Source organism: Taeniopygia guttata, chromosome 13 (assembly GCF_048771995.1).
Source record: "Taeniopygia guttata chromosome 13, bTaeGut7.mat, whole genome shotgun sequence".
NCBI lineage: Eukaryota > Metazoa > Chordata > Aves > Passeriformes > Estrildidae > Taeniopygia > Taeniopygia guttata.
The window spans coordinates 14,546,239-14,559,513 of record NC_133038.1 but is presented as its reverse complement, the minus strand read 5'-3'; the positions used below and the strand labels follow the sequence as shown (position 1 = coordinate 14,559,513).

The window sequence follows — 13,275 nt, the reverse complement described above, 5'->3', positions numbered from 1 at the left end:
AAAAAGAAAGAAAAAATCCTCCACAAAAAACTAATACTCTAGGAAAGTTTCCCAAGAGAGTTTCTGACATTTGCCAACCCCAGAAAGTCATGAAATCATTATGACTTTTGTCATGCTCTCAGTTTTCTCTTCAGGAATACAACCCAAATTGGAAATCCCATCCCTTTTAACCATAAATGTAGCCTGCTATATGTGGCTTGTGATAATCCATTCCAGTTGATGCATTCTCCAAAATACCTTTCAGGGGTTAAAAAAAAGTGGAAATGACACAATCACCTCAATGCTGTGTTCTCCTCCTTGGCAGGAATGTAACAAAGAACCCCTGGTGAAACCTCAGTGGTGGCTGTCAGTGAGAAATTACCTGCCAAGCAATCAGATCTTTGAGCCTGTTCAGCTTCTCTGTATCCTCTGGATGGTGTCTGATATATTCTTCTGTAAAGAAAGCCTTAGACAAAAAAAAAAAAAAAATACAGTCCATCATTTTGACAGGTAAAGAAATCAAGCATTAATCCATAGAGCCCAGCTGGTAATCATAATATTGGTCATCAAAGAGGAGAGACACATGCATGGTCCTTAGTCAGATGCTGCTGGAGATAATTCCTCCCTCTATCAGTTGGGAACTGAGGTGAACTTTTAAAAAATATGCATTTGTTCTTTACCCAGTACTTCTGACTTTGAGACCCTTACCAAATTATTATTTCTTGCATAAGTTTACAGTGAAACTAAAAAGGCACAAATTTGGAGTATCATGCTTTACATCAGCTGATAAGCTCAGTTTTTCTGGTTTGATTTCAAAGACAGAGGTGACCAGGAAAGGAGGATATGAGGATCCTTTCAGTGATGGAATGATGGCTGTCCTATTCCCCATCCCCACTGCACTGCCACTTTATTGAAGCATGTAGGAGAATTATGAAATTATGCACCTGAGAACGTTCTTTGCAGGGACTCCAAAGCTCCTACCTTCTCATATTTAGCAAAGCCACCCATAACAGCTGGATCAACAATTCCATTCAGAAGCATGGAAAGTGGATTAATAGGGAGGTTCTCATCACTCTGGTACTGGTTAATCATCATCAAAATCTTTTCATTTGTTGTAGACATAGTCTCAATGGCATTCTCTAAAGGACTAATTGTGCACTGCAAAGAAACAAAATACTTCTAAGGTTCATAAACACATAAGCAGGTCTTTTTGAATTTATAAAACCCATGTGCATGAACAACAGTTTTGCAATTCAGCAAACCCATGCAAACTTGTTCAATTCTGAAACTATAAATCAGGCATAAGATCTATTGATCCTGTATTGAGCAGTAGAAAGATTAAATATAAATAATAATGGCTTTGAATCTATGAAAAGAAGAAACTGTAGCCTTGCTGATAATTTTGCAGACTGGTTGGTACATAAAGATTCAACAGCTGCAAGTTGGATGGGCCCTGAGCACATCAATACTCACGTGTGAAGTGGAGACCACCTCAAACCAGCGCAGGATTCCTGGGAGTTTGTAGGCTGTAACAAATGAGGTCCTCTCAATCCACATAGACTATCAAAAGACATAGCAGGAGAGAATGATACTTCAGGATTGAAATGTTCATCTTTTCTGCCTTCTGAGATGTCAGAATGAAATGGATGTAGATGGAAAACATATGTATATTTTTTGAATACAGAGACACTGCAAACTGAATCTAGCACAGTGACTTCAACAAATAGTTTTCCTGATTTCAGATTAGGTCATCTTCAGGCACCAAAGCCTGCACAAAGCCGGGCAAAAAGAAAATTACCTTTGAATCTTTTAGTTTGTACCCCTATTTTTGCCATTATGGATGGAATGGCTGCCATTAAGTGACCTGCTCTCCCCTCTGCCCAGATTATATTTCCTCCCTCCACATTAAAAAGGTATTTCTGCAATTAAAAGCAGTAATAGCCCTATAACAACTTGCCAGAATTCTGACCTTTTTTTTTTGTTCCTCTCATTTTTCTTTTCTGAACAAGGTTGGCTGTTGGTATTTTAGAATAGTTTGGAACAGCCACTGTTTCATTTACCCTGCTCCTTATTTCAGTATCACCTCACTGAGAAATACCATAATAGATGTAATGAAGACACTCCAGCTGTCCCAGTTTCCACCTCTTTGCAGGAAACATGCATCTTATCTATTGTCCTCAGCAATGAAAACATCAACAATTTAGTTCTTGCAAAACCATTTCAAGGTATATTCATAAATGGGCCCAAAACTCAAGTTGGCAAAGGAAGCCAAGGTGCATCCTGAGTCTTGACAATACATTCTGGGATGTCAGAGTAGAGTTTGTGTCTGAAGTGTTGATTTAGCAGCAGGTAGGAAGCTCTTACATCAAAGTGTTGACTCTGCTAATCAGCACACACAAAACAGAAATTGTACATTTTGGAATGAAATGGCTTTTCCCAGCAGTATGCCAAGAGCCCATAAGGCTCAGATGGGGTGCTTTTCAAAACAAACCATAAAAATACCAGATACCTGTAAAATAAAAATACAGACACTACATTTTTTATGCTTAACACTGAAACGTAACTTATGGTGGTGTAGATTTCTTAGAATATTTGAGGAGTGAAGGCCATTCCTCAGCATTCCACCATTAGACATGGGAGTAAAAATGACACAGGCAGTTCTCTCACGAGGTGAGACTTCACAGGACTCATGAAAGCAGACAGCCCTCACCTCACTGCCAGCCCGGCAGCTGCTGGAAGTGTTGCAAACTACAAGTAGCAAAGCATTTGATATTTATTTACATGTCACCTTGTTTCCTAATGAAAATCTGTACCAGAAAATGCTCCTGCTTAACACAAACAAGTTGAACATGTTTAACTGCATAATGTTTACCTGCAACTGGAACAGTGATACATAATGAAGTACACAGGGGTAGTGCTGAAACAGAGAAGTCTTGCATTTGGTTTTTTTGAACCAGATCTTAAATTAAGGTGTCTGTAATGAGCAATCTGAGCCTAACAAAGGAGCTAGGATCAAAATTCAGTCACAGTTACCGAACTACATCCATCACTTTGTCATTAATTTACTTACAGCAAATTCATTTTCAGGGTCAACAGATCCTTTTCTGACTGGTCTTGAATAGTGGAACCTCTGCACGTTGTTTGACTTATAAAAGCTGAAAGATTTTTAAATTACTATTGTAAAATACAGAAACAAGAAAGTAATGGATCTTTTTATCACAGAGAAATATTTCATTTTGAGTAGTTGAGTTTTTAATTAAAAGTAAATTTACTGCTCAAAAAAAAATTACTTTACTGGAAACTCAGAAGGTAGCTACTTTATCTATAAGTCAGAGTCAACACACAGTATTTTACAAGTATTAAGCTTGAATTTTTTATACCTGGGTGGATTTCCCAGGTATAAAAACTCCAGAACTTCCAGATTAATGTTCAAATCTACAGGAGGACTAGAAGAAATTTTTCCTCTCCTATCTTGCTGTGGCACATGCCCTGCTTGCCAGCTTTATCCTGGTTTATGAAAGGAGTCTCTTTCATTCAAAAGAACTGACTGAGCAGAGCAGGTATTTTCACCTGGAGTGGAACATGGCACATTAAAAAACAATTTAATCATGTCCAATGATCCTGCTCTCAATGCTGAGCAACATTCAACAAATTAAACAACTGAAGCAATTAATAACAATTTCTCGAGATAGATAATAAAATGTATATAAATGCTTGTAGAGGGGTACACCAATGTAAAGGATCCTTTGCAAATTCATGTAAAATTCATGTTATTCATGTTAAATTCTGTTCTATTCAGCTAATTTTTCATTCTCCATCATTGTGAGCACATCTTTCCACTAAACTTGCAACCACTTGGCTTTTAACACACTGGGACTGCAGTTTTGGCTAAGTCTTTTGAGTTTTGGCTAAGTATTTTGCTGTCCAGAGAAAAATCTCTCCTTTGAGTATTTAGTATTTGTTTTTAAGATGAATTAAATTTAAACCCTTGTTAAGTAAAAGTTAATTTTGCAGAAAGAAAAAAATCTCAGAAATCTCTTCCAGTAAAACTGAACCATGATTTGAAAGCCCAGAATAACAAATAGAGCAGCCCCAAACACCTGAGTTAAGCAAATCATGGTATGTTAGTTTACAGGAAACTATGATTTCTGATCCAAACTGCTAAGATTTTCTTCATCAGAAAAGAAAAGTAACACTGAGTCAGATCCCTTTATGCAGTTCCATCTGAAAGGACTGATATTTTGAAGCTCTTTGATAGAATAACTGCATTGTCTTCACCTAATGTAACAAACAATTAAATGCCCAATAAAGTAAACTCATAAAAGTAAATTTTTAAGCCCAGATGTAATCAGCAGTTTGGTTGAATTCTGCAGCTGAGACAAACCATTACAAAATCTCCCCTATGGGCAGAGCTTGTACTTTACAAGGAACACTTTGCTACATAAACTGAAGCATTTTGAAGTCTGGCTGGGTCTACACCTAAATCTGGTCTAACAGGATCACATTTATAATCTGCCTTTCAGTAACTGATTTTAAAATGAATCAGTAGTTGTAATTAGTTGAAATTGAAATTAGAACCACAATTTTTTTTGGTGGCTTTTTGGGTTAGGTTGTTTTTGGGTCTGTGTTCATTTATTTTAAAATCCTGCCACACCAGACCAGTGCTTGGATCTGCTTTATTTACTTTGGTGTATATGAGGAGATGATTCTCATTTTTCCACTCTGAATCAGTTGCTACTTCAGGTGAAGATTCCATAGAGAGGGTTGCAGACCGAGGGCACAGCTGGTTTGGAAGCAGTTCTTGCCCAGTCTGTTCTCAAAACACTTTGGTCAATTCATTTCCTTTATTCCTTTCCAAAACCCATACTCCATTGCACCAGCAGAAACCATTTTGCCACCATGTATTCTGCCCTGGACCAGACAAGATACAACAAGATTCTGCCATTCCAGAGCCTTCATCCAACCCCTCTCACACTGCCAGTCACCCCCAAGAGCCCTCTCCCACGACTTGTCTGAGCAGCTGTGCTGAAAACTCAGTAGCTTTGACCCAGACACAGATCCCACCTCCCTGCCCTGCATCCATGAGTTATTTCTTCAGTGGGAGATGGGTACAAACTCTTCCACGGGATTCCTGGGGAACATCCAGGACAGATTGGATGGAGCTCTGGGGGGTTGCACTGGGTGGCCTTTGAAGGTCCCTTCCCTCACAAACTGTTCTCTGATTCTAAGAATATATAAGTCATTACGTTAAAACAACAAAAACTCCAGGATTCATTGGCAAGTGATTGAATTCACAAAAATTCACAAAATAATGGTTGTAAATTTAGGAATATGGACTGATTTTCATTATACTGTCTACTAGAGAAATTCACTTACTTTATGATTTGATCAGGCACTGCCTTATTTTTGAATCTAGGCTGCTCCTCCAAGACTGGCTGCACTGTAAAACATTGGATATCTGAAAGTGTGGAAGTTAAGGGCATGTTGTTAGCTATTAGTATGAAATACCGTAGGCTGCAGCAGAAATAAAAATAATAATAATAATAATAAAAAGACATTTTCTGATGAAAAATCTGAAGTGTTCAGGGTTTCATTTTTGGAGTTTCCTTGGCCAAAAAAGGAAAAATCTGCCAGTAGTAACCAGTGAATATATATTAATTCTGAACTGCATATTTTTATTATTTCCTGAGCTTGAATATCTGCAGCTGAATTTATCACACTGACTCATTCATTAAATTTTTAAGCTCAGGCAACTTACAAAAATAACATCAACCACATCTGATGTTAACAGTTTCACTGTGTAGCTTTAGGCATGCATAAAGTCATGATGGTTAACATTTCAGTTTGAAATCTGTAACTGAACAGCCCTTTTATTTGAGCTTTCCTTTTTCTACAGAAATGTTGTTTTTAAAATCTGGATACTGTATTTGTAAGTAAATATATCACACGCTTACATATTTCAGTATGTTTGAAACTCATGCCCTCTGGTGAGATCCTTTTGCATAAGTGCAGAAGTAGTGCCTATCTCCTGCTCCTTGCAAATAGATGAGCAAATTCTACCTTAAGGACTGAAATGTGCGTTCTCAAAAAAAACTTAATTAGTTAAGAGACAAGACAGACTTGGGGAGCCTGGCTTTCAAGCTTAATGTACTATTTTAGACAAGCCTGTAAATATTTCCACTTCAGTCCCAACTGTGTGAAAAGAAAATATTCTCTTTTCTACTCCAGAAAGTTCCAGAGTAATAGACTCAAGAGAGTGTGTGAAGTGTTACAACATTACCTTGAAAATTAATAAAAGAAAATTGGCATGCTCAAAAAAAAAAAAGTCTGATACAATGAGGCGATCTCATATCTGCTCAGTCAGTAATGACTCAAATCAGAAGAAAAAGATAATCAGAGTTATTCTAACCAAGAGAAATTGAGGCCATTCTAGAAGTTGGTTAACAACGTTTGCAAGTTAATTTTCCTAAGACAATTTCTGAGGGACTTGGGACATGTTTATGTTGCCAAGAAATGGAAGTGACATTGAAGTGTGGTGCCAGTCAGAGCAGTGCTCAAGAAAGACATGAATTAAACATAAGACACAACAGCTATGAATGTGAGGTAGCAGAAAATTTGCTGCTTTAAACCAGGTCTCTTCAAGTGCGTGACACTGGTTTTGCCATTTGAAGAAAATAAAGCTAAACCATGTAAAAACTACAATGAATTTTCTTCCCTGAAGGGCAGTCAAGCCCTAGCACAGGCTGCCCAGGGAAGGGGTTGAGTCACCATCCCTGGAGGGGTTTAAAAGACATGGAGATGTGGCACTTGGGAACATGGGTGAACAAGGTTTATGGTTGGACTCAACCTTAAAGGTTTTTTCCAGCCTAAATGTTTCTATGATGAATGGAAGAGACAGACTCCTTAGAGCTGCCAGAAAAACAGGAGCTCTTTTTGGAACAAACCAGAAAAGACATGGAGGACGTGTATGCAAAACTGCAAACTGAGCTTCCATGACAGTAAACATTCAACCTTTTCAGGAAATTATTGTTTCACACAGATAAACTCATGCTAACAACAAGGTTTCCCAACCCTCCTTCCCTCTCAGCCTCCCACATGTCCAAGGATACATTGACCAGGAGAGTTCCTGACGTCCTCTCCGGGTGCTGCAGTCGTGTTCATCTTCTCAGCGCTGGGGAACTGGCTCATCAGCTGGGCCTGGAAATCCTCCCTCCTCTCGTACTCCTTGCCACGGTAGATGAACACTTTGTTCTGCAGGGAATGAGGAGGGATTGCCTGGGTAGGTGGTGCTGAGGCAGAAGTTGTGTTTTCGTGGCAATCGGCACAAAGACACAGCAGCCTCCAGGTTTTGGAATGGGTGTTTCTGTTTTCTGAGCATTAACCAGCTCTAAAGCCAAACACCATTTTGACTAGGGCCTGGAAAGCAGCACTGACTCTCCAGAGATTCTGGACTCAAATATTTATTATTCAGAAACAATAACAGTGGTTTAACACCAGCCTATCATTTCACTGTTTCCCCAAAATTTTCAAGGCAACTTTGGCCTTTAAACTTGGGAAGCAGGGCCCTTATTGCTCTCCAAGCATGAAGAAAACCTGCCTATTCATTGTTGTATGTAAGAGAGGGTTTTAGTAGTAAGAAACATCACATTTTTAGGTTGTTTTTATGCTCTGAACTCATGCACTACTGTGGTAAAAACAATGTCCTTTTAAAAAACAATCCAGTTGTGCACCACTTCCCAATTTCGTCAGGTTTCTTTGAAAAACCAGACCCTGTGGAGCCTAGATTTCCCTCATAGTAGTCAAAACCAGAGAAAAGTAAAGAGAGTAGATTCAGTATATTTGAATAAAACCAGTTCAAACTTACCATAATTGTTCTAAAGTAGAAACTGTTGCCATTCAGGAAAAAATTTAGAGCAGTACAAGACACTTGGTATTGAACATGTCAGCTCAAAGCATATTAGAGGTCAAAAAGGGAAAATGGACATTGATCATGAGGAAAACAGGAAAACAAAGGAAGGATGAAAAAAATGAATTAATCAAGTTACCCTTAAAAATGTTGGGAATCCTTGGCCATAATATCCAACAGCAAAATAGTCTGGTTTAGGCCTCAGAATTTTCATGATGTTTTCATAGAACTTTGCTTGCTGGATCTGAAAGCAAAACCGTCTGTAGTTACTTGTGTTTGGGGGTTTTATCTATGCATTTTTAACCTCTACAACACATGCAAGAGCTATCAGCTGGTGAGCTACAGCAATAATCAGTTTTCACACAGGGTGCTGCAGGAGGACATTAAACACTGTTTACATCTATATGCAAATATAATACACAGTGAAATGGGTATGGCTTCAGCTTTAACATTTGACCTCAGAATTGGACTTACCCTTAACTTAGGAGAAAAGCCAACAAAGTGATCCCTGGCCACTGATAACATTACTGGAAGAAGACATTTGGAAAAACTCCCTGCCTCAAATGTTTCCCAAGGTATGGGATCAACTCCAGTTTTTACTCTAGGCTCATTTTAAGGGGACACACCATGTAAAGGGCTTAGAACAAGTTCTTCCATAAAATACCAAGTGTCATTTATGTGTTACGTCTGTGAGAACCCAGCACTGTAACTTAAACTGGTAAAAATGTTATTTAGTTCAAGATAAAACAGAGCAAAAGAAGCTTTCTTCATACACAGCACCATTCAGGGACATCATGTTTTAATTCCCATTTTTTTTTTTTTTTTGAGGAAGTTTCAGGGATACCTATTGAATGAGCTATAAACAATTGTAAAAAATTATACAAATATGAAATATTGGGACTAGAAAAAAAAGTTTTGTGGGGAATGGGATCCTTTTTTGATTAGTTCAATTTTAATGAAAACAAATACCTGAATATTTTACTTTCTTTTAAAATTCTCCTTCTATCCTTTGGACCTAGCTCTAATTCCTTGTGCTATAATACTTCCACAGTCCTAATTAGGATAGAATTATTCATGCTTGTCAAGATCCAAGCTGCTAGAATGCAAAGAAAAATTTAGGGGGAAAAGTTCACCCAGGTGTTCTTTCTACCCTAGGGCACTACAGAGGCTTCAAAACGTGGTCTTTAAATTTCCCTAGGTTTATGTTCCCATGTTTATTTGATCTACAGACATTTCAAAATACCTCAATAAACAGATGTTCATGGAACTTTACCCAACAGTTAATTTATGAACCTTTACCACTGGATTGCTACAGTGAAACAGGAACTCTTCAACAAATGAATTAAAAATCCATTTTAGATCACAAGCTCACAGGCAGCTATGCTGTTTGAAAAGCACTAATTTCTGTGACTGCAATAATTTGAAGATCTGTATATAATCTTACCAAATTTTGACTTAGAAGTTCATAGTCAAAAACCTCCTTTTCATATTGCTCTGCAAGTTCCTTGCATAAAGATATGGCTTCTTCCCACATCTGCAATGCAACCACAGATTCAAAAAGTAAATGCTGTACCAACAAACAAGTTCTCAACACATTAGATTTTAACTGCAGTTTTATTGATCATGCTGTCTTTAAAGTGCAGTCATTTATTAACTGCACATTTAGAGTAGAAGACTCAGGGCAATCATAAACTTAAGGAAAGCAGATTAATGTTAAAAAATAAAAGTGTTTTATGATTCATTACAGGAAGGATTAAGTAAACCTACTTTATTATCAGAGTAACATTTTTTTAAAAATCATCTAACCTTTCAGATACATTAAATAAAAAAAAAAAAAAAGAGTAAATCACTGAGGTGATAACATTCAGAACATACCCCAAGCACAGAGCAGTTTATGAGTGGACTGACACCTGCCTATCCTTAAAACACACACCATTTAACAAAATATCCTGCAGCATCCATAACCACAGGGAGCCTTGTCTAGGACAGCTAAATAACTACAAGAGCTAAATTTCCACTTGCCCAGAGGAGCAGCTTTTCCTTCCACACAATTTTACATCTGCCAGTGACAGTGACTGGCACTGAAATACCAGGGCTGCTTTTCTCATCTGCTGTGGGCACTTCACCAAAGTGGTCTCAAAGCAGGAGCAAACTCCCTCTCGTGAGGATATTTCTCAAATTCTGCCTCCTCACCTGCTCAGAAGAGACAAAGGAGGCCCTGAGCAGAGCTCTCTGCTGCTGAAGGACACTGCCAGCAGCACATCAGGCCATTGTCACACGCTGCCAGGTGCTCCTTGGCCAGGTACCCCTGACCCTGGGTGCTGCAGACCAGGAACTGGGAGGGTTTGGTTCTCCTGGGACAGTGGGTGGGCACTGCTGCACTGCAGCTGCTGCAGATGCCAACAGAAACCTGAGAGGCTGAAGCTGAAACTTTCTGCCTTGTGAATTATAGGAAGGGCTCCTTTTGCAGAAGCAGAAATGAATTGTCTTCTCCCTTTATACCTTTGGCTGCAGCTGAACAAGACATGACGTAAAGGTTGTATTGGGTCATGGGATTAATTATCTGGCACTGCAGAGTTTCTTCCTGCTTTGTAGTCCTTTGCTTTATTTCTCAGCTCTAATGCCATTGCACTGACAGGTAATTTTATTAACATTTTTTTGGTCTTAAATTGAACTAAACTGTGGTACTGAGCACCAATCTACTACATTTTAGGTTTAGGATACTATTCTCTGTCCTCTCTGAAACAAATATGTCTATTTGAACCATCTGGATTCTTTTGAGATAAGGGCTGACTGGTTTAGAAATGGAATCTGTGTAGTCCATACTCTTTTCTTTGTAAGGGGAAGGAGATTCAACATTTTTTATTGCATTTTGTTGGTGCCTGACAGAGATGCTTGTGACAATGTACTGAGACATTAGCTCTTTCTCTGTCAATGAGGTCATGGAAAGAACATATTCCTATGGAACAGATATCTCTGGGAATAAGCCTCCAGGACACAATTTTTACTTGACCCACATTTCAAAGAAGCTTTTCCTCACAAATGTTTTATACAGGGCACGTTCATTAAACAGGACTGCTCAGAGTAGCACAGCAGAAAGGTTTGGAGGGGAAGAACTCTCCAGACCTACCTTTCCTTTGTCAAAATATTCTATGATCTTTTCATACAAATTCTCTTTCAGGTGTCTGTAGGTCTGGGAGCACTGGAACTCTGTTGACATGACTTGGGGTGCACACTGCTCATCTGACCACTGAGAAGGAGAACACATCAAAAAGAATTTTCAAGTTTAGTGTTTCACATCAAAGTCTCCCCTCCAACAAGGTCTGTTCCCCTGGGCTCTTCTAAATGTTTTCTTCCTAAATATTTTTTATCCATCCACACACAAACTGGGAAAGGCACAGGGGTTGCATCCACTGCCTCTTCAGACAATGCTGTATTTCACGTGATAACCAGCACTAGATCAAATCTTTAAAAAATATTTTAAAACATTATACCTGCCCATCCTTTCCCCACTTAAAAATTTTATATAAAAATCTACGTGAGAAAATTAGTTCCTTTTTTCCCCCCAATGGTATCATCTTGATTGACTTGATTTAGATTTTGTGTATTAAAATATTTCATATACTGTTTGTCTATACCAATATAGACAATATATCTCGTATTTGTATGATCATAAAAAATCAAAATTATGTTTAAGCAAAACAGCACAAATTAATATAGTTCTGCAATAAAGTAAATTCCATAAGAAATATCAGATTTTTGCTGAAGAACATGTTAAGTTTGAATGTCCCCTTGTAATGGAAATTGATCTTACTAACCATTTTAATTGATACTGTCCATTACATTAGTAAGGAACAATAGTTATAAGTAAAAATAATTAATTACCAGCTACAAAAGAAAGCCCACATAACATGTTTATGTAATCCATATAATTTAAAATTAAAAGCTAGATGTCCTCTTGTGATAGCTGGAACTATGCTTAATTTTTATAACTGTTATGTTTAGGGTAGTAAGAAATTACCAAAATAAAAGCTACATTTGTACACAATGTTCTCACTGTAAAGGAAAACTATTTTTTCTACCATATTTAGTTTCAGCAATATATGGCTTTTAGTCACCTACTGAAAATTTAATTTCAACAATTAATGTTAATTTTGTACGACCTACTGCAGGATTTCTAACTAGAAACTTGAATACCCTGGTGGAAAATAACTCAGAGATTAAAATATTCACTTAAGACTATCAAATTGAATACTGCAAAAGCTTAATTATATATTGAGTTTAGAAAATCTAACCTTCAGGAGCCACGTATGGAGTAGAAGGGTATATGCTGCTTCTGTGTAATTCTCACAATCTAAATGAAGATCTCGCAATTTGTACAAATACCTGATAGAGGAGAGAGCGAGGATTAGCTGGAGACTGGCATGAGTGGAATACTGAGTGTCAAAACATTCCAGATAACAGGAAACTCCGTGGATGTCACACTGTGACTCCCCAAAGGCTCCTCAAGGACACTGAGGGGGACTGAAGCTCTGCTCGCACTTTGCTGTGCTCCCTTTGTGTGCTGAGCCTTGGTGAGGAAAGGAGGAGAAAGAGCCATCCTCTCCTGAGAGCTGTGCTCAGCTCCTCCTCAGGGAGGAGGGATGGCCGAGAGACCTCCAAGGCCAACATTCACAGAATCACAGAATCACAGAATAAGGAGGTTGGAAGAGACCTCTAAGATCATCAAGCCCAACCTATCCCTAACACCACAACCAGACTATAGCACCAAGTGCCAAATCCAGTCTTTTTTTAAACACATCCAGAGATGGTGATTCCACCACCTCCCTAAGAAGACAATTCCAGTATTTTATTATTCTTTCAGTGAAAAATTTTTTCCTAATATCCAACCTAAACCTTCCCTGATGTAGCTGAGGCTGTGTCCTCTTGTTCTGCCAGTTGCTGCCCGGTGGAAGAGACCAACCCCACCTGTCTAAACCTCCCTTCAGGGAGCTGTAGAGAGCAATAAGGTCACCTCTGAGCCTCCTCTTCTCCAGGCTAAACAACCCAAACTCCCTCAAACCTTCCTCACCAGCCTCGTTGCCTCCTCTGGACACACTCAAGCACCTCAATGTCCCTCCTGAACTGAGGGCCCAGAACTGGACACAGCACTCAAGATGTGCCCTCACCAGTGCTGAGTATAATTGCAGGCACACCTTCTTCATGGGCACAGATGCAACAACAGCACATCACGGGAGGAAGCAGAAAGTGGAAAATACCAGCCCAGAAAGGCAAAGCAGTCCCTGGGGGTGTTGCAGGCAGAAGAGTTGCTTTAGGTTGAATTTCTCCTGGATCCCTGTGGCAGCATTGGTGTTTCCAGCATGGCCATTGCCCACCATGGAGCTGAAGCT

At 38.7% G+C, this 13,275-nt stretch overlaps 1 protein-coding gene across 1 annotated transcript in view; it reads right to left on the bottom strand.

The window, feature by feature from the left end:
• DOCK2 (dedicator of cytokinesis 2) overlaps positions 1-13,275 on the bottom strand; it is a 154,243-nt gene that overhangs the window by 9,021 nt on the left and 131,947 nt on the right. The window contains exons 37-46 of the mRNA XM_030283811.4: positions 12,181-12,271; positions 11,016-11,135; positions 9,330-9,419; positions 8,025-8,129; positions 7,089-7,230; positions 5,356-5,437; positions 3,050-3,134; positions 1,453-1,539; positions 961-1,137; positions 362-445 (exon numbers count right to left, since the gene is read on the bottom strand). Of these exons, the coding sequence (XP_030139671.4) occupies positions 362-445; positions 961-1,137; positions 1,453-1,539; positions 3,050-3,134; positions 5,356-5,437; positions 7,089-7,230; positions 8,025-8,129; positions 9,330-9,419; positions 11,016-11,135; positions 12,181-12,271 (1,063 nt within the window). The remainder of the gene's footprint in view (positions 1-361; positions 446-960; positions 1,138-1,452; positions 1,540-3,049; positions 3,135-5,355; positions 5,438-7,088; positions 7,231-8,024; positions 8,130-9,329; positions 9,420-11,015; positions 11,136-12,180; positions 12,272-13,275) is intronic.